Source organism: Gadus macrocephalus, chromosome 12 (genome assembly GCF_031168955.1).
Source record: "Gadus macrocephalus chromosome 12, ASM3116895v1".
NCBI lineage: Eukaryota > Metazoa > Chordata > Actinopteri > Gadiformes > Gadidae > Gadus > Gadus macrocephalus.
Window position 1 is genome coordinate 19741565 of NC_082393.1, and position 21638 is coordinate 19763202.

At 43.6% G+C, this 21638-nt stretch overlaps 2 protein-coding genes and 1 long non-coding RNA gene across 4 annotated transcripts in view; 2 read left to right on the forward strand and 1 right to left on the reverse strand.

Annotated features, from left to right (window-relative positions):
- Positions 1–21638, reverse strand: part of LOC132469563 (uncharacterized) — a 241675-nt gene that overhangs the window by 22748 nt on the left and 197289 nt on the right. The gene's annotated exons all lie outside the window — the stretch shown is intronic.
- On the forward strand, positions 2717–6248 carry LOC132468890 (fetuin-B-like). The gene is made up of 7 exons (XM_060066721.1): positions 2717–2970; positions 3370–3483; positions 3677–3764; positions 4001–4167; positions 4469–4576; positions 4781–4864; positions 5306–6248. Exons 1-7 carry the CDS (start codon positions 2758–2760, stop codon positions 6005–6007), a joined length of 1476 nt encoding a protein of 491 aa, XP_059922704.1. The 5' UTR covers positions 2717–2757; the 3' UTR covers positions 6008–6248.
- Positions 10279–17175, forward strand: uhmk1 (U2AF homology motif (UHM) kinase 1). Of its 2 annotated transcripts, none has more exons than XM_060066522.1 (9): positions 10279–11121; positions 11298–11448; positions 11930–12122; positions 12407–12604; positions 12749–12843; positions 13007–13083; positions 13161–13259; positions 13684–13772; positions 13867–17175. In XM_060066522.1, the coding sequence occupies exons 1-9, from the start codon at positions 10809–10811 to the stop codon at positions 14011–14013; spliced, it is 1362 nt and encodes a 453-aa protein (XP_059922505.1). In that variant the 5' UTR covers positions 10279–10808; the 3' UTR covers positions 14014–17175. The 2 variants fall into 2 exon arrangements, with proteins under 2 accessions (XP_059922505.1, XP_059922504.1); XM_060066521.1 differs by having other exon boundaries at positions 10347–11121; positions 13669–13772.

The window sequence follows — 21638 nt, forward strand, 5'->3', positions numbered from 1 at the left end:
TCCCCGCAGTCCGTCGGCCCTGCCTCCAGTCCAGGTGCTGCCAACTAAACTGAATCTGTCCATCTGGTATCCCAATAATCATGACTCTCACTGTCTACACCATGGACAGCGTCAGACCATAGAGTCTATGTCCCACATTTTAAACGGTTGTAATGTTTACCAAGGACTATACATAGCCAGGCATGACAGGATTGTTGACATTATCACCAATGATGTGTCACCCATGTTTTATTCCTCTGTTTTGTTCTACAAACATTCATGTGTGAAACTAGAAATGTTCCAATGCAATGACCCCCATGTATTTAAAGGTATAACAGCAAATACACCGGATGTCATTGTGATTGATGAGAATAACAGAGAGGTTTTCCTATGGGAAGTTGGTTGCACTTTTGACTCAAGTTTAGAGGAAGCTTTCCTTACTAAACAAGTTAAATACCAACCATTAGTGCAAGCTATCATACATTTAGGCTATAAATGCCAGCTTATCGTTTTTATTTTCGGCAGCCTAGGTCATGTCCACAGGCTGGTGGTCAGAGGCTTGAGAATTATGAGGTTGTCCAAATGTAAAGCCAAGCAGCTTGCAACATATTGCTCAATCTCCTCCATTATAGGCAGCCGAGCTATTTGGAGGAGGAGGTGTTTTCTGTACCCATAGATTTTCTCTGTCTGTTAACAGACTGTGTGCAGAATAAGCTCATGTGTACGTATTGTCTATTCTGTGCATGTTTGACTCAAGTACTGCAACATGTTGTTTCGAGGATGTAGGGCATCAAAAGCAACTGAAAATATTTGTGCCCTTGCAATGTATTTTATAAATGCGGACACAAATAAAGACATTGAAATGTGTGTGTGTGTGTGTGTGTGTGTGTGTGTGTGTGTGTGTGTGTGTGTGTGTGTGTGTGTGTGTGTGTGTGTTTGTGGCTGTGTGCATGCATGAGTCAGTGACTGTATGTGCGTGCTTGCAATCTCTCTCATTGTATAACTATCGCTTCACGTGGTTGCACCAAAACCAAACATTATAGATTTTCTTGCACTTCTGAAAGGTTGCCAAGTAAATTAATTCCAGGGACTGTTCGATGTGCATTGACTTTAGGGTTAATAATTTTCTATTAAGAAAGAGAGGACCGGTCTGTATTTCTGTCTGTGTGTTTTGTTGAATGTTTGATTGTTATCAAACGTTTATAAACAGGGTTGAGGAATGTAATGATGCTAGCTTTTAGAGTGAACAGGTCAAATTTACTTTGAACAGAGGACGAGTCTTATCTCGATTTATCAACATCATCCAATGAAAAATGAAAATAAAATTGAATTAAAAGCTGAACACACATTTAAAATAACCTATGGTTGTGTAAAACAAATGCATTTTATATCAGAGCTTATAAAGTAAATATAAAAAAGTTTGAACATGTTTTTTCTTTTGGAAAACAAGTGTTATCCTTATCGAACAATGATCTGTGAGGGTTTAATAACATTATTGCACTACATATCGATTTGATTCTTAGCAATGGGATAAGTAGGCTAATGAGGTAGGATTGTTGGATATTCAAACAAGCCCTGGGTCAAATTACCCCTGACATTTTTTTGTTGTTCATGACAAGCAGACATAACAGGAGGGATAAACAAGTATTGCAGCATGTTAATAATAGTTTTTTTTATTAACGCATAAAATGATTAAATTTAATTGTTCAAAGACAATGCGTGTGTGCGTGTGTGTGTGTGTGTGTGTGTGTGTGTGTGCGTGTGTGTGTGGGTGTGTGCATGTGCGTGTGCGTGTGCATGCATGTGTGTGTTGGTGTGTTTGCATGTGGGGGGGGGGAGGGGGAGTACTGCCTTCAGAGTATGCAGATTGCGTGCTTACCCCCCCTCCGAGCCAACAGTGAATCACAGTCAATCACAAAATAATGCTACTCAGGTGATAAGAGGGAAGAACGGCGGGCGTCAGCAGCTGTATTCCTCCTGAAACGCTCTCAAGAAGCCCCCGTCCAGCCTGTGATTACCCATCAGGACGGCCTAAAGGGTGGGGCTGCAGATAAGGAACACCAGGTTTGAAAACCCCAGCATTCATTTTCTATACACTTTGATTGCGTATAGATTCGTCATAGTCCTCTTTAAGGTACATGTGAGCACCCTCTTCCCATCTTCAATATTGAACAGTATGTGTGTGTGTGTGTGTGTGTGTGTGTGTGTGTGTGTGTGTGTGTGTGTGTGTGGATGTCAGTGTGTATTTGTAGTACAGTCCATAGGGCATGTTTATTCACCTCAATCTGGTTTGGTGTGGGGGTTGCTTGCATGGAACACAGTAGATCAGGACTATCTCCCCCAGGCATCACTCGGAATCTGGCCTATGGGTCGATAACCCGAAAGTGCAACTGTGTGTTTGTGTTTGTGTGCGTGTGTGTGTGTGTGTGTGTGTGTGTGTGTGTGTGTGTGTGTGTGTGTGTGTGTGCGCGTGCGTGTGTGTGTGTGTGTGTGTGTGTGTGTGTATGTGTGTGTGTGTGTGTGTGTGTGTGTGTGTGTGTGTGTGTGTGTGTGTGTGTGTGTGTGTGTGTTACAGTTAGGGGTATTGAGGCCACCTAGGCCTTGAGTGAAATAAGCAAGGGGGATATATCCACGCTGGGGGAGGGGGGGAGGGGGTTGGAGTGGTAACAGTGAGGGGCGGGACCATCTCTCCCAGGGGAGGGTTCCTGCTATCAAGGCAGGGTCGTGCAGTGCTATAAAAGACACGGTATTCCTGTCTGGCGTTGAGAGATTATCACCATGAAGTTCTTCAGTCTGCTGTCGCTAGCGTGCGTGTCGTGCATGGCCCTGGCCGCTCCCGTAGAGCAGGAAGGGGCCATGATGACGGCATCATGCGTCGACCCTTTCGCAGTCAGCGCCGCCGGGTTGGCCCTCGGCAAGATCAACATGGACCGCCAGGAGGGCTACGTCCTGGCCCTGCACCGCCTCGCCAATGTGAACCAGATGGCACACGTGAGTCAGCGCTAGCCTGCGTGTGTGGGGGATTCTTTTTTTGTGGTACAAATAGTTTCTGATGAGAACACCTTCCGATGGGCCTAGGCGCAGGCCCGTTGCGAAGGTGTCCCAGTAAACCACCCCTTTGCCCTGTTTACCCTGCACTTTTTTATAATGGTTGTAGCTTTCACTACTGCAATTGCTGTTATTTTTGTGTTCATCAAAGATATTATCATTATAATGTTATTTCATCGTACTCCAATGTAGTGCCACTACTTATTGTTTAATGAAATGAGTTTAACCAAACTGATGAACTGTGTGTGTGTGTGTGTGTGTGTGTGTGTGTGTGTGTGTGTGTGTGTGTGTGTGTGTGTGTGTGTGTGTGTGTGTGTGTGTGTGTGTGTGTGTGTGTTACAGGCAGAGACAGGAGTTGTGTTCTACCTTACCATGGACGTTGTGGAGACAGACTGCCATGTTCTCACCAAGGCAAACTGGAAGAATTGTTCACGGCGACCCATGGAGGAAACCCCGGTTAGCCAACACACATACACTATACACCTTATGTTGAAATCAAACATTAACCACAGTTTCCCCAGAAATGTGTGCCTGACTTCCTCAAACTTGTTCATACAAGTACCATTTTACAGCCTGCTGTTTGTTTGTTAGCAATTGCTTTGCCCTGGGAACTACTTTGTGAATGCATAATAATACTTATTTTCTGCAGGTGTATGGACAGTGCAAAGCTGTCATCTACATCAACAGGCCACAAAGGGTGGTGCGCCTTTACACATACAAGTGCTTGATCAGGCCAAGTTAGTATGAACACAAGCCTATGGGTATAGTTAATATATATAGACAGAGAAATAGCTTAAAGTCAGGGATTTGTATGTTTTTAAATGTATTAGACCATTGCCCCTGTTCCTTTCCTTATATTGTTATTTCTGTTCGTTTTGTATTTAATATGCCTTTGCAATACCAACATGTTTTGTTCTAGCATTGATGAATGGATAGCAACAGATCATCACAGCCTATCACTCCTTCTCTTCAGTTCCAGCTTTAGGGCTTTTGGTGATTTGCCCCGACTGCCCGACTCACAGTGCCTTTGATAACACTAACATCCTGAAGGCTATGACCCTCTCCCTGGACAAATTCAACAAGGAGAGTGGCCTCTCACATCGCTTCCTTCCAGGCAAGATCAGCCGTGCTGTGTCACAGGTCAGTAGCAGCAGACGCAGGGGTACTGTTGTAATCCATACAATGTCTTACATTGACCTATACATTAATAACTCATTTCACTTGGTCAATTTTGTCTATGAAGATGATCAAATATCAGCTCACCAAGGTGGATAATACAACATGCAGTACCATATGCAGTCACATGCAGTCTCTTATTGTGTGTGTGTGTGTGTGTGTGTGTGTGTGTGTGTGTGTGTGTGTGTGTGTGTGTGTGTGTGTGTGTGTGTGTGTGTGTGTGTGTGTGTGTGTGTGTGTGTGTGTGTGTGTGTGTGTGTTAAAGGGAGGTATTATGGAGGCCTATAGCGCTGAATACACCATCCAGGAATCCACCTGTGCCCCCGGCGATGTCAGCTCTCAAAATTGTCCCCTGATGGATTGCGAGTTTGCAGTAAGTTGAATAAAACAAAGTTTAATAATTTGGACCGTGGATAGCATATCATCTATGGTTCACACCACCAAACATCAATAAATTATCATCTATTTCTGTATTAGTTCATTCTCCCCCAATTATTTTCCCCTTAAAATATTGTTCCTTGTGGAAATTACCAGTAAGGTTCAAAAACAATTTGACATTATTTTCTCTTCTCTTCAGCACAAGGGATTCTGCAAAGGTTCCCACGCAATCAGCCATGGCGAAGAGTTCTTGGACGTTGCTTGTACACTCTATGAGCCTGAGGTAAGCGTTCCCAAACATCTCCGAAATATAGATTTGGGATCACTTTTCTAGAGCTACCAATATCACACAGAGACTGTCAACATCGGAATGTTATTGTAAAGTAGGCACAAGCGTTTGTGATTAACATCATATATTAACATATATGTGTCATATGTAATAGGACATACATTTTTTTTTTTTTAAACAAAACAAAAACAGGCAGAGTGCAGGATAGCTATAACATTCGTAAATGCAATTAGCGATTAGTAATTTATTAATATTATAAATATTATGTATCTATTATTTTGAAATGGTTGTTCACAAAATTGATACTACATATTAAAGTGGGATCCAAGCTCCTCAACAATTCCCAGATAGATGTTTGACTTGGATAATTGCACTTCTCTGATATAGTAGTTAGCACCCAAATTAATCCAATTCAATGGGTTTGTTTTCCTGCAGTCTGCTGAGAAGCAGAAGACGCTCCATCAGCTGGGAGGAGAGACGGACCACAGCCACACCGACACAGCCTCAATACCCCATGACCACGCCCACTCACATGACCATGCCCACGACCACACCAAGGGAGACCCAGCACACGCTGGCCAAGGGAGCCCGCATATGCACCCCAACCCCCACACTAACACCCACTCCCACGCCCACGACCACACACCTGGCCAAGCCCACGACGCCGACCACGTGCACTCCCACCACGCCAAAGCGCACAATCACACAGGCGACAGCCCCAGCCAGCATCACCAGTACACTCACGCCGACGACGTGCACAGCCACGACCACGACCACGACCTGGCCCTGGACCACGACCACAAACACGCCCACCTGCACGAGCATGAACACCACCACCACCACCACCACGGAGATGCCGGCACCCCCGCCAAGCATCCCCACCACCCAGACGGCGTGGTGCTTTTGTTGCCCGCCATGGGCGATACCACCACCACCATGCCCACTTTCCCCCCCGAGATGGCAACCACAAAGCCCAACATCGCTGACCCTGACATCATGGGCCAGACTGAGCCTGCCATCCTGCCTTTCCCCGGCTCCCAAGCGACAGCCTGCCCCGGCCCTCTCACCGAAGGGGCCGGTAACCCGCTAGTGGACAAGGCCTTCGCCGATGATCCCCTGTTCAAGCCTGCTGCATAATGAACTAATCAGAAAAACATACACATTCGCGCGCACACACACACACGACACACACATACACGGATACACACACACTCACAAACACGAGTTCATACATAAGCCATTGTGTATCTGTGATAGAAAATAATGAATAATGTACTGTTGTTCACAGACTTGCTCTCCCCTCACACTTGCTGTTGTCCCTGTAGTTGAATTAAAATGTTCTATCTCCTTACAAAGATAAACACAATTTAAAGTCTGGCATTGAATGCATTTGGTTAAATTATTTCACTTTTACATTAGATTGATGATTGATACATTTCATGATGATTTATTCTGAGTTCAGCTGCTGGCAAAGTCAATATTCTTGGTCGTAAACAAAAACACAATGGTATCATCAATGATCAATCAGTTTGCTTATCTATTTCAATCAGTTCATTATATTTTTCGGAAAAACAATTGTGCTGCTTTTCCTCTATAAAGTACAATAATATAACTTGATTTGTCAAGATAATTCTTTAAACATTTCTTTCTTCAGGCCTATGTATTTTGTTTAAAGGATAGTTGTATGAATATAAATGTTTAGAAATAAATCACATTTGACCAATACTTGATAAGAAATAATAACCATTATTGTGACTTTAAGTAACCAAACACTGTAGGTGTCTCCCATATGCTAGGAGTAAACGTATAGACCTATACTGTATCGGGCATACCTGAAGAGAAGTGGAATAATAGAACAAGCAAGTCATAGGTAGGGTATACCTTTTATACACTATACATACAAACTGAAGGCATGACCACATAATATGTAGAAAAAGATGGTTGAGTAAAGAACGAGGGCATTTTCTGCTTCCCTGGATTACAAACAGTTACATAGTACAAGCCAGTCTCGACATTCAACGCCTTGGTATTGTATAACCAGTTTTATTCCAACATGATAAATGCAATGGTAAAGGCCAGTAAAGTGATGGTTGAATTAGCCCTCTCTGTGCTGAGGTCATTTTGTGAAAGTCAGAATGTTTTTTCTGGCATTGATATCACTGTTTGTTGCGGTTTGTTCTAAATCAATGTTAGTGTTCCCTTAGTGCACTCCATAGCTATTGATTTTTTCCTCATACAGCCATTGGTGCAGAGCCTGGCAGCAGTTGTTTGCTAAAGGGGGGTTAAGTCCAGCAGAAGCAATTCTTCTTATCTAAATTTTAACCTCGTTCTACCAAAAATCTTGTCCCTCTGCCAGCCTAGGTTGCTACTGGTTATTTCAGAAGAACTTGCTAAATATGACTCGCCCTTCCATGTTGGCAATTTTGTTTGTAGTCCCAATGTGTGTTTGTTTGCAGTGGGCATTCATGGCATACCTGCTGGTTCTTAGGCAGGCCGTGGTACAGAGGAGCATAGTCCACCCAGATAAGCCAGGTTGTCAGAGCCCAGAGGGGGTCAGTATAGCAGAAGAGCACCTGGAGTGGGTCCACCGGGACAGGAAACAAGGGTACATCCTCAGCTTCAACAGGCTGTATGATGTCAAGCCGTCGACTGACCCTCACCTGGTCAGTCGACGGCTTGACATCATACACCCTGTTGAAGCTGAGGCTGACCCTCTTTCTCTGCTGTTTTTTGTGTGAGATATAAATTTCCTGTCTCTTTGTGGAAGTAGGAGAAAGGAAGGTCCATCAAGACCTATTGTAGGTTTGTCTTGGAGACAAAGTTTAATGTGACCAGCAGGAAACCATGGAAACAGTGTGAAGTGAGGAGTTTCTTTGATATGGCAGTAAGATCTGTGTCATAGACTGGGGCATCCTAGAGATGGATTAACCCCAAACATAATAGCCCAATTACAAGCCTAAATAGTAGTAATCAATACAGTAATCAATTTCTAAGCTATAGCAAACATATTGCAAGCGTTTTATGTCCTTTTTTGAAGTCCAAACACACACACACAAACACACTCGCGCACACACACACACACACACACACACACACACACACACACACACACACACACACACACACACACACACACACACACACACACACACACACACATTTAGGCTTACAATTTGTGTCAATGGTATTGCAATAATAGTATTACGAAAGTCAGTTGTTATTGTGAGTTTTTCTATGTGTTTGTGTGCGTGTGCGTGTGTGTGTTACAGTGAGGGGTATTGAGGCCACCTAGGCCTTGAGTGAAATAAGCAAGGGGGGGGGTTATATATACACGCTGGTGGGGGGGGGTTGGAGTGGTAACAGTGAGGGGCGGGACCATCTCTCCCAGAGGAGGGTTCCTGCTATCAAGGCAGGGTCGTGCAGTGCTATAAAAGACACGGTATTCCTGTCTGGCGTTGAGAGATTATCACCATGAAGTTCTTCAGTCTGCTGTCGCTAGCGTGCGTGGCGTGCATGACCCTGGCCGCTCCCGTAGAGCAGGAAGGGGCCATGATGACGGCATCATGCGTCGACCCTTTCGCAGTCCAACCCAGCTGTGTTCGAAATCGTTCCCTATCATGGATGTAGTGCACTAAATAGGGTGCACGCCATTTTGTAGGGTGTTCGAATTCTCAGTGGTCCACTATATAGGGCACTATATAGTGGACTTAAAATAGGGTACATACGATGTACCCTACATGTTACTCCCGTATACCACAATGCAATGCGGTCGTGTTTTTCCGGAGGAGAAGAAGAAGCTGAATAATGGCGAAAACGAATACATTTAATGATGGAGTCTCCGGCTTTCGTATAGAAATGTCAACAATTTATTTGGGATTTAACATAGAAAATATAACATTCAAAATTAGTTAAAAAAAACTTGAACAAGGAAATGTAACATTCAACATCATACAACCAGAGCCCGTCTCATATTAGACATTCTCTGTTTACACCTAAAGCCATTTTTAGCTACTGGGGGACCATAGGCAGGCTAGGGGACCTCATATTAATGTCAGAAAACCTCATAAAGTGAACATAACAATGCTTAGGGAATAATGCAAGCCAACATAAATCATACACTGAGCATGGAACAAAGGGAGTGGGAGATCTAAAACAGGCTCTTAACAGGTGAGGAACATTATAGACACAGGGAACAACGAGGACATCTAATGGAAGCTAAAAGTAAACTGACATAAACTGAAACACTTGATTATCAATGTTGAATATTATTGAAAAATGTCCTGACACATGAACATATAGGTAAAACTACAATTTTCAGCTTTGGGCTTTAACGCTACTTCTTCTGTTACAACACCTCTCCTCCCGCAAGCACAAAGGCATCGGTTGGACATTACTCACATCGTACAATAACACTCCATGCTCCCACAACAATTTCTCAAGAGAGAAGCGATGGTGCTAACAAACAGGCCACCATCAGAGGTGACGTCTGATATCTGATATCTAAACTGCTCCCGACGAGCTGGCTGTCGCCTTGCATGGCTGACTCCGCTGTCGGTGTATGAATGTGTGTATGAATGGGTGATTGTGTGGCAATATTGTAAAGCGCTTTGGGTGGCCACTGGTTACAGATAAAGCGCTATATAAATGCAGACCATTTACCATCTATGATGTCACACGATGAGTGGAGGAGCAGGTCATGAGCAGGTCATGACGACAAGACCCACCAGGGAGGCGCTGACCAGCACTGATCAGCACAACCACATACATCTGCACTCATGATCACGAGCACTCCTCCGGCCTTTCCAGTGCCCCGACCCCCATGTTTTAGAGTCCCATCAACCCCAAGGCTTCTCTGGGGAATGTCTTGTATGTCCACCCCCGGTGGAGACCCTCTCCAGACGCCAGCTCATGCCCTGTGCCTCGTAGACATAACTTAGGTAATGAAAAGGTTAATCTCTGATCAGAGTTTCCAAGCATTTCACAAAGGCTCTTTTTGAATTATTATTAGACAATAAAAAGAAAAAAAGGTTATGTTTCTTCTTGAGACAAGGAGAAACATTTTGTTTAGCTAAAGTACATCTGTTTTGGTTTAGGATTAATAATTTGTTTATTGTTGGTATTCATTTTTTCCATAGTACACAACTCAAAGAAACCACTCGTATTGTTTCCTTGACTACAATTTCTAATTTCTTTCTTTTTAGATGCCATCATTATTTACTGGATTTGTTCAGATCTAACTTGGAAGGACCCACTTCCCCAAGATGTATAATCTATCCTGAAACGTATAGGTCTAAATTGATTTAAAAAAATATCGCACACCTTTTTATTGACATTATGCTTACACCGAAAACATGAAACATGAATACTATTATAAAGGCTAATGACAAAAACACGCCGGAACTGAAGGAGGCAGTATGCCTTAAAAGCTTTAGTGAAATGTCGAATGACTCAAGAAGCACCGGAAGTGATGGTGTGAAAACAACAACAAGCTGGCTCAGCCGGCTGCACATCGACTCAATGAAGAACTGAAACTTTTCCTACAGCTACAAACGGACCGCTAGGATTTCTAGTTTGTGTAGCCTACTGTACAATATCGATCCACAGTGTCAGGTTAAGGATTGCCAATTGTTTTCGGTGCCTCTGCGTGGTAGCGTTAGCTAACGTCACCAAAACACACTCAGAGCTAGCTTCACTGTCGTATCAGTCGACTTTCAGAAGCTTTTCATGACAGCGCCAGTATTTTGAAATTCACATACGTAACGACTGCACTGTGTCTGGTTATTGTAAGCTTATGGAGTCGTCCGAGTGCTAATTGGTGGCTGCTGACGCACCGGTATACCATTCACCCGCTCATTGGACCGGCGCACAATGCTCCCACAGCTGCTTTCACCTGTGAATTAGCTGGCTGGCTCTTCAAGTGCGCGTCTTGCTGTCACCAATGGCCCAGTGTAGCTCCGACACGGCCGGAAAAGTACCGCCGTCAGGGTCCGGCAGCAGTCCAGGTGCCATGGCGTCGCAGCAGCAGAGTGTGGACCAGAGCATGAAGCCGGTGCTATTCGAGATCTTCGGGGAGCTGTGGAACGTGGAGCAGCGGCTGGGCCAGGGAGTGTCGGCCTCGGTGTACCAGGTGAGCTCCGGCAGAGCCACCACCGCGGCCGTCAAGGAGTTCCAGGCCGACGGACAGGGAGGAGACTACGGGTATCAGAAGGAGAGGTCCGTGCTGGAAGACATACAGGGACGCAAGAACATTGGTAACTAACGGAACTTTTGGTTGTTTCGGTCATACGTTCGATACATGCCGTTCAACAATGTCAGGGGCATGAGTTCAAAGGAAATGATGATTCCTAAAAATAAGGGCACATTTGGTTTGCACCAGATACATTTTTTTTCTCCTAAGAGGTGTTTCGTTCTCCTTTCCGATCCTCAGTGACTCTGTATGGCGTGTTCACCAATCACAGTTGTGTGGGGGTGCCCACACACTGTCTTCTGCTAGAGCTCTTGGATGTAAGTGTCTCTGAGCTGTTGGTGAGGGGCAGCACCCAGGCCATTATCTCTAGCACCGAAGGCGGCAGTGGAAGGTATGCATGCATTGTGTGTGAACTTTGTTTAGTGGTTGCTGTAGTGTAATACAACTACTTGTGAGTCTAAGTGCATCCCAGTGTCAGTTGATGAAGATAATTTTTGATTTGAGCAAATAATAAGCTCTTGATTTTAGTAATGAATCCCAGTAACTGTCTTGCTGTTACCTTAAAAGGGTTAATGCAGGATTTCACACATAAAACAAAAAATATTCAAATGATGTAGTTGACATGCTGGTTCTTAAATGGCCTTTGGTACATAACTTCAGTTTGAGGTCCCAGAAACCATTTTCCCTTGTTTATTCTTTGCTCCGTCACTAGATTTCTCTATTGCAGTTGGTATACTACTGAACTATTGTCTAGCGCTTAATGAGATAAAGAATGGATTTTACAACAATACATTTTCATTGCCTGGATTTTGGTTGTAATGTATCAAAGCCAAGGACGTTGCTCTTTATTCCCGACATTGCAACTCCATTAGTGTTAGGCCCAGACAAGGCCACTCCATGTGGATGGTGCAGCACTGTGCACGCGACGTCCTGGATGCCCTTGCCTTCCTGCACGGCGAGGGCTACGTGCATGCAGACCTCAAGCCACGCAACATCCTTTGGAGCGCAGATGACGAGTGCTTCAAACTCATCGACTTTGGACTGAGCTTTAAAGACGGACACCAGGTATGGGGGACTCGTCTAAGAAGGGGGGGGGGGGGGGGCAAAGATTGGGCCACTTCATTCCATTACATTAAAACCACTTCTAATCATTGCCCCAAGCATATGCAAGTGATCATTCCACTACATCAATGCAGTTAAAGTAGAAGCTCGGACTGTATTGGTTAATGAAGGGCTTGAGGAAAGCTGTGAGTGGTTCCTAGTTAAAGCTCTGCATCCAGTCCCAGGACCAGCTTGTGGTTTCCGACTCAGTCCAACCTAACCTCTTAAGCGTCTCCCTCCTCACCTAGGACGTAAAGTACATCCAGACGGACGGCTACCGCGCCCCGGAGGCAGAGCTCCAGAACAGCCTGGCCCGGGCCGGGCTGGAGGCCGAGGGGGACTCGGGCTGCTCCACGGCCGTGGACATGTGGAGTCTGGGCATCGTGCTCCTGGAGATGTACTCTGGGATGAAACTCAAAGAGACTATCCACTCTCCAGAGTGGGAGGTGTGTTATAACCCCATGGGATTTAAAACGGCATATATTACCTTAAACCTTATTAGTAATGCCTGCCTTTTAAAAATGAAAAGTTCTTTTTTTTTTAATACTGGCAATGGTAAAGCATGCTTAAATGATTATCATTTCTCTCAGGAAAACAATGCAGCCATTGTAGACCATATCTTTGCCAGCAAGACAATGGCGTGGCCTGCCATCCCCATCTATCACCTCAGAGACCTTATCAAAAGGTATCCTTTTCACTCCACCAATACGTTCCATTAAATGAACCAGTAATGGACCCGAGTCTTCGACACTTAGTGTCGTTTTCTTTTGTGCTTTTATCTTGGGGTCTACACTGCTCTTGATAATACTGTTTAATATTTAAACTTTTTCTCCTTGTATAATTTGCAGTATGCTTTGCAAAGACCCAAAGGACCGGGTCACTGCTGAAGCCGCCCTGCTGAATTCGTTTTTCAGCATTCCCTTTGGTAGGTTTGGCTGCTAAAAGACAATTCACATCATGTCCCCACTTTGTGGCCAAGCTCATGCTTGTTATTTTTGATAGCTCCTCACGTTGAAGACCTGGTTCTTCTGCCGTCTCCCGTCCTGCGCCTCCTCAACCTCATCGACGACACACAACTGCACAATGAGGACGAGTACGAGGGTAGGCGCAGAGGGAAACCAAACCCTGACCCGACTTTTGTTGCATGAAAAGTGATGTAGTGGGTTACATAGTAAATATGGATTGATCCCTGTCTTAATCGTAACTTCAATGCACAAAGTAAAAATAAATGAACGTGGGACAAGATGTAAATATTGACCTAAATTGACGCCTAAATATGTCCACTTCATGCTATTGCCTGTGTTAATTGTTACTGGTAGTTTTGGGGTATTGGGTCACACCAATTAATGTGGGGATTTGGCTAGCGATAGTATCTTGAATCCTTCCATGTAACTTTTTGTTGCAGTAAAGTTGCCTTGAGCGCGTCGCGCCATCCCTATTAAGAGTACAAGGCGTTACTGTGTTATCCAGCACCTGTTCAGAATCGCCAGTGTGTTTTTTTTTTTTAAAGGGTTTTGTTTGGCAGATATCTTGGAGGACATGAAGGAGGAGTGCCAGAAGTATGGTTCGGTGGTCTCCGTGCTGATCCCCAAGGAGAACCCGGGAAAAGGACAGGTAGCTCAATCTGTCAGACAACCATCGACCACATAACCCCATCCCTCCCAGTTGTTCATCGTTGTCCTTCTCTTGTCTCTTAATCCCTCGTCAGGTCTTTGTGGAGTACACAAACTCCACAGAGTCCAAAGAAGCCCAGAGAATGCTCACCGGTCGCACCTTTGACTGCAAGTTTGTGGTGGCCACCTTCTACCCGCGCAGCTCCTACAAGAGGGGCTACCTTTACCAGTGCAGCCACTGAGTGCCTGCTCCCCCAAAGGTCACCTACTCCGCCATGATTGTGTGAAACATGTGTCTTCATGTTAAATTGTTCTTAATTGTATTCCATGCTCAGTAAAATGGATGCGAGAAGCATAGTTAACGTCCTCCGAGATTCCCTGTGTTTAGACTTTCCCCATATTTAAAGCCCCCACTAGAACCTAGTGCAACCTACTGGAGAGGCGTTGCACAGCAGGGAGGGCTCGTCATCCGTCCAGTACTTCTGTGACGACACAATTATCCGTAGAAGTTAATAACATTAGATGTTATCAATCTCTGATAAAAAAATCAATGGAGGCGTTGGAGGATGATGCAGGTATATGCAGGCTTGTGTATCAAACATGACCCTAGGATCTGACTTGGAGCTGCGGTCCATGCCAGAGTCTGTTTGCTGTAGTTGAGCACTTGTGTATGAATGTGTTGGTGTAATTTAATATTTATGGTTGGAGGGCTGAATTGACCTCAGTCATTGCTCGTACGATTGTCATTCTCCTGGTGTGTTCGCTAGCCTTGTGCTTAAAGTGGGAATTTTGCAGCGAGTATGGGCTTGCGCTTATGTTGTGAATTCAAGCATTTGGGTTTCAATTTTGGTATTTTGTCACCTTAAATGACCACATGGTTAAAGTACAGCGTATTGGTCTTTACTGACTGTGGGACAAAGTCCCTAATGGGTATACCAAACCTGAGCCAAAGAATCAAAGCAATATTCTTATATTGAAACACACTGCTGATAAAGTTCCCAAAACTAAAGCTAATGTTCCTTGGGATGGTTGGATTGCATTTTATGCCGTTCAGAAACGGGAGTTCTTGATTATGTTTTCCATCTCTCGGATAACCAAAAATGGACAACCTCTCTAGAATATTATACTCTCCCTGGTGGCTGTGTTTGGGCCTACAGATGATTTTACTGAAGCACACGACGATGACTAAAACTGACTTTCTTTGTCAAGAAATAATCTTAATATCGCCACCTTGAGTATGTCACCATAAAGTCTGGATGGCCGATTCAAAAGAAACATGAGTGTTTTCCATTAATAAATAATGCATTCCATCAGCGTCTTTCAACCTGCTATTTTCTTTCTGAGTGATTGCTCGCCCAGGGCAACAATCAGTGAGCTGCATAAGTGCCCTCTGAATCCCAAAAAGCCAGCTATCTAACCAAAACTACTGCTGCCAGTAGTTGCCCTGTACTTGGAGGGGTTTTGTAGCCAAGTCATGCATCAAATACCCTTCTGAAAATGATTCCCTCCTTTGATGGCTATTGTAATACTCTGTATTGAACACTTTTGTGTTACTGCAGGGGGAAAAAAAAGGATCTATTGTAGCTTGCTTTTCTTAAAGTACCACTTTTTTTTTTTTTTCAAGCATGTGAAAAGGTTAGGAATCATCCCATAAAATGATCCATGTTTGAAGGCTTGAATTGGTACAGAGCTTTAGTTGGATTTGAGCTTAACCACTTTTTTTTTTAGCTTAACCACCATTTTCTTTAGGCATCTGTGGTGCATGGGTCTGAAAAGTCCCGTCGTTTTTCCTGCCATGTTATCAACCCACTTCAACGGAAGTGTCAGGGTTAATGTGTTAACCAGCTGCTAAAACAGTCACTGAAAATGTACTAAAACTCTAATGTGGATACTATCTTGATTCAAGGCAAACCTCTTGTCTATTACTTGTATGCCTGCAATGAATGGGCCCTTGTTCTGTTTTGGGTCACCTTTGTTATCTACTCTCATTGACAGTTTAATTTGCCATTTGCAAGACTGTTTATATTCGCCTCTGGATGATCTGATAACGGCAGATGAGTTGGATGGGGAAGGTGAATTAATGACCAAGTAAAAAATTGGGTTAGGGTGAAGGTCTGGCAGTCGGGTTGGCATGTCAATAGTATTATAATTGTCTCTGATTGGCCTAAATGTGTTACTTTCTCTTTGCAAAACTTTGCAGTAACACAGAACCTGAATTGCTTTAGGTCTTTCTCACACTCCCAAGCTTATTATTATTTTTTTTCTCCAACCATTAGATGTTTGTTTTGAGTGGTTGTACCTTTCACATTTGTTAATTGCATCTGACCTCATACCGTTTTCAACATTGATGTGTAACAGTGATTTTGTGTGTGTGTGGTTTAAATGTAAGCTTTGAAAAAGTGTGAGGCGGTTGTGATTTCAAATAGGAGCTGAATAATCGATACGAGTTGGACAGTTCCTGGTCATTCGTATTTGGGAATAGCAAGCTATGTCCTTGTACAAGAAGCACACTGCACAAATGGAGTGAAGTCATTTGGCAAAAATGAATTGCAAAAGGGCACCATAATGTATATTGTGAAAGTTTATTTTTGTTCCTCAACATGGCTCAACAGAGCAATGGCTCTGTTCATTTATACCACTACTTAAACATGCAACATCCTTAAGTGAGTTTTCAGTAGGGCCCCAAGATGATTTGTTTTCCTAATCAGGACTGTTCAGAATGCCACCTGGTTGATGCCCATTTCCACTGAATGCTTTTGGAAAAGCACAAATGTTTACTCTTTGCACAAACTCGACCAAGGGGTACTCTCACACTGCCGAATTATCTGTGGCTGTTTAATGTATGCAACATGATTTGTTTGCACACTAAACACTCAATGGGTTATATCCAACCAAAAACCTGGCTAATCCCCTCCTGTTATTGTGACGGCATGAAATTGGAATGTCCATGGTTTTCGTTTTGTGACCTTTTTTAACATTTGCAATCAAGGGTCTTGTAATATTCTGGTCAACATGCAATCCTTATTCTCCATTGCACCCAGATAATACAAATTGGGTGGAAAATGAGCCAGACTGTGTTGCTAGTTACAATATCTTCCAGACCTTATACACCAATTAATAGATTAAAGATGAGCTTCTTTGAAATGAGTCATTATGGCCCCCTATTTTTCTTTTATTGTTAAATATGTTTAACCCTGGTTCTGGACGTGCACCAGATGGAACGAAACCAAAGCAGAGGAGTTATCTGACGGTGTGGGAAATGTTATTGTGTACGAGGCATGTGGTCATATGGGCCCGTGACAACCACTCCTGTAAATCAACCCTGGTTCAGTTTTCACAACAATGCTCCGTCATGCTGTTGGGCTTATTACTATTGCACAATAAAGTTATACTTTACACCCATCCCCTATGGTCATTTGTTTATTTCAAGAATCTGTATTTTATTTGTATCTCAAATCGGACTGCTGAGGGCTTAATGTAGGCCAACTTTTTATTTAATCAATTCAAATATGCTTGCAAAGGGTGTTGTTCGATCCTCTTCCCAACAGGAGGCAGTGTAGCACAACATAAGTGCTTTACATTCCCTTCACACACCATGGGCCCTATCATGCACCCAGCGCTTTATACAGTACCAACGTATGTATCGTTGCATGCTGATTTCCCCCCGCAGCAAACTCGCGCCACTAAACTTGCGCACTGAGGCGTGTCGGCAAAAAGCAGAAGCGTGTTCCGGCGCAAATTATGCACATCGATAAAGCAGTTGCGCAAATTACCGAAAGAACATGAGACTAGCGGATAGCGCAGTTGGTGTTGCTATTTTGACGTACCATAGCAGGTCGGAACTGCAACATAAGCTTACACACCAGTAGGCTAAACACAGCACAGACATGCAAACGATTTGTCTAAGTGAAATATGATGTGGATTTTTTTTCATAGGGGCTGCATGAAGGAACACTGGTAGGCTATGCCATGCGTTAAAATAATTATAATAAACTCGAGCAAAGCAGTTTATTCACAGCATATCCCAGCCTTCCAAAACAAAATCTTGTTTTAGGGCGAAATTTACATGACGACTCAGTATTTCTGAAGTTGTAGAAGAAAACGCTATTCCATTTGTGAATTAGGCCATATTATTTGGCCATAAACTGAGCCTTTTGAGGTTTGAAATTCGTGCGGTGATTCATCGGTTTCATCGGACACTGTCAAAATATCAACTCGTCAGATTAAAATGCGCTCATGGCTCTTAAAGGGGATGGGAGATGGCACTCTCATTGGTTTATTGCATTTGCATGTCACGCACAAAACACCTACAGGTATTCAGACCAATCCTTATAAGATTTGCGTCGGGCGCAAGAGTCATTTGTCCGCCGGTATAATAGCAACAGCGCCAGAGATCCGCCCACAAAGTTACTTCCTTTTCGCGCTTCTCACTTGCGTTTCAGACCGTTAAAATAGGGCCCAATAGGTGATATCGTTTTTCAGCGCAGTCTCCCAATGGGCCTAACGATCGTAGTATGAATGGGTTCAACAGAAATGTGCAAATAAAAGTATGATCCATCCAAAGGAGGCAAGTTATTTTCGTCTTGATTTGCGAGCTTAATCCAGAACCCTTTCAGGATTTACACAATGGTTTAATATACAACCCTTAAAGTAACAATATTGTATTGACCTGACACTTTAAACTAAACACGTTTTTGCCCAGAAGGTGGAATCACTGGTGCATTTTTAGAAGGGAAGGTTTAACTTTGCCTGAAGATATCCTGTGTGTGCGTGTGAGAGATTGATTAAGGTACACCCCCTCCCCCCAATCTCAGGTTACCTTGAAACAGGATGATTAAAAATGTCCCACATCAATACAAATTGTAAACCTTTAGGTGATTTTATTGGTGCAATGCTTTCAAAATGTCTATGCTTTTCATCAAGGTGAAAATTATTTTTAAGTCTTTCATTACAATGAGTGCATTTTCAGAAGGCAAAGCTCACTCTTGCTACCTTCAGGTTCATTACATAACAGTTCCAGTATGAAGCGTACATCCCAGCGACCTAATGTCGGATACTCCCCTGAAATCCTCTATATTTTGTAACCAATCTGCCTTGAACCCTGTCCCAGTGCTACATTACATCTCCCTGTTTCTTACAGGGACACAACCTCACAAGCCTGTACTGCTCATAAAGGAGGCCTTGTTTTGGTGTTGAAAGGCTTCCAATCTCTGCTCTGGATGACACACAGAGTGCCAGACATTAGTACTTAGATGTGCTTTGGAAAAAATATATATAGTGCAGCCTTTTCATTGTGGGTCGAAAATATTTGACTCATATGCCCGTCATCCTCCTCAATCTGTCTCTTTTGTATTAGAAAGGTGTCCAGGAATAGATGGTTGTGTTACTTTCACTGTGAAATAAAAATACACAAGGACGATTTTTAAAATTTGTTTCCAAAGTTGGAAGGCCGACAAGCTCAGATCTGGGTGAATGGGGCGCTTCTGGGGAGGCGTGTATGATTGTTACTTTAAAAAAGGAACAACAATTAACAACACAATGAAGGAATATATATATATATATTTTCCTTTATTTAAAAGATCTCTATGTTTTGTGTTCCAGAGATATTTGCTGGAGTAAGCTTCTAGCCCAGGTAGTACCAGCCCGTAGCAACTCATAATACAACTTTAACCTCAGGAGGCGAGTGCCGTCGCTGCAACATCAGCCCTGCCCCGCAGTCCAACATCGGAGGATGAAGAAGTAGCACTGCCCAGAGAGATATGTAGTGACAGCTTTAAAGTGGGGTAATCTTACACTTTACACCTTAAGCACGTAATTGGCGAACACAAACTTTGCCAGCAGTCGTAAACCTGTAAAATGTGTCCGTAAAGATTTAAAATCAGAGAAATACACTCAAAAATCCCCTTCTGAAGGCTTCATCAACTTGTTTTTTAAGTAGAATATCACAACAAAACAGTAACCAAGGCCTAATTCTAGGCCATTCTAGAAGTTATGCTGTTACATAGTTTGACTGCGGGATCCAAGATTACATCATTCATAATCCTGACATGGCTTACTATTATATCTTCATCATGCACCACAAATCTAAATTGGTGTGCCTTGAATTTCTGATTGGGATCGGGGTGTGCCTTAGCCTCAAAACCTTTTGGGACTGCTGGTGTAAAGGATGATAGGATGGAGAACGAATGGCCCTCCATGGAGAGGTGTGCAGAGAACAGGGGTTTAAAGCCAACTAGGAACTAGGGAAGACCACCTTGTCTACCATGGTATGAGGGAAATGGATTGACCAAAGTACACACACGAAAACCACCTGCTATTAATGTTGTTTTGCTATCAAGCCCCTACATGGGATCAATAGGCCTGATAAGAGCCCCATGCCAGCTGGAAGGGGATGCATTGGGAGGCGGAAAGCCTTTTCTCTGTGAGGTTGCAGAGGAACGGTCTGTGAGATGGGACAGTCTGAGAGATGAGACAGTAAGCAAGCAGCACCAAGAATGATAGTCTAAATGAAATGTTTTTTTACTAGTTGCACGTCAAATTCCCTTCCTGGGTTGATGAAGCAAAAAGTATGAATTTGTTCCTTCGGGAAAGCCTGAGCACTACCTCTGTAAAGAAATAAACAACACACCTGTTGTAAACAACAGACAATGTAGACGAGGAAGGCTATTCTCCTTGACATTTTAAGCAACTAATTAATTCAAAGCGGCATCATTAATTGATTTGGCCCTCCTATTGAACACAGTGATTAGGGATTGAAGGTGTTGCTATAATTGAAACAGAGGGCAGCCTGTGTTGACCAGAAAGACCTGTTATTGAAACAGGAGAAAAAAACATCATGCACTTTTAGAGATTAGTGCGTGAAACGCCTGTGTTCCTCTGGGGCTACAGTCATGTATCTATGCTCACAGCAACAAAGTTCCAGTGCTTGGACTGAAAAGCCATGGCATCGGATTTGGGTAACAAATGTGACCTCCTTTATCATGAAGAATACATACGATGGGACATGAAGGGGTACCGGCTCATTTATTTTTACTCATCTCAGTACTTCACGCATGTTGCCCGCCACACCTAGAAAAACACCGTCTGAATAACACAAATCGTGTCTTTACGCTCCACAGTCCTCCTTGGTTACCACCTTTTTCATTGTAACGGTTTCATTCTTATTTTTACCCTTTTGGCATTCAACCCCACTCATCTCCATTCACCGTATTCTTTCTGCCTGAGCTGAATTGTACTAATCCCCTTCTCCTCTTTTCTTCATCCACCATCTGTGTGTGTGTGTGTGTGTGTGTGTGTGTGTGTGTGTGTGTGTGTGTGTGTTTGTGTGTGTGTGTGCGTGTGCGTGTGCGTGTGCGTGTGTGCACGCGAGCGCAGGTGAAAAGAGAAGGGGGAGATGAGGACCTACTGCTAATAAATTAAATATATGTTAATAATTCAGCTCATGAATGTGCTCCCACTCAGAGCGGCCATTAGTTTGTATGAAATCACAATAGGGATAATTATTCCTATCCCTGTCATTCTCAAGCCAGGGCGTCTCAGTGGCAAATTTGGCACACCGGTGACGATCACGGAGGGCAGACCCTGACCGGCGGGCTCAATTCCCAGATCAATGGGTACATTCTGTGAATACAAAATACTGTGAATGCATTTATATCCGGCACATTCCATTTAGCACTGAAGCCACAACTTAATGCATTGCCCTGGAATGAAGTTTGCATACAAAGTGTGTTGCATTCTGGCGACGACTACAAGGGCTACTGGTTTGAAGGGCTGCCAATGAGACCAGACATTTGGTAGGTTGCCTCCAGACAAATTATCTCACTTCTTTTGCCATTTGTTTGCCAATTGTACAGTGTCTTTAAAGCCA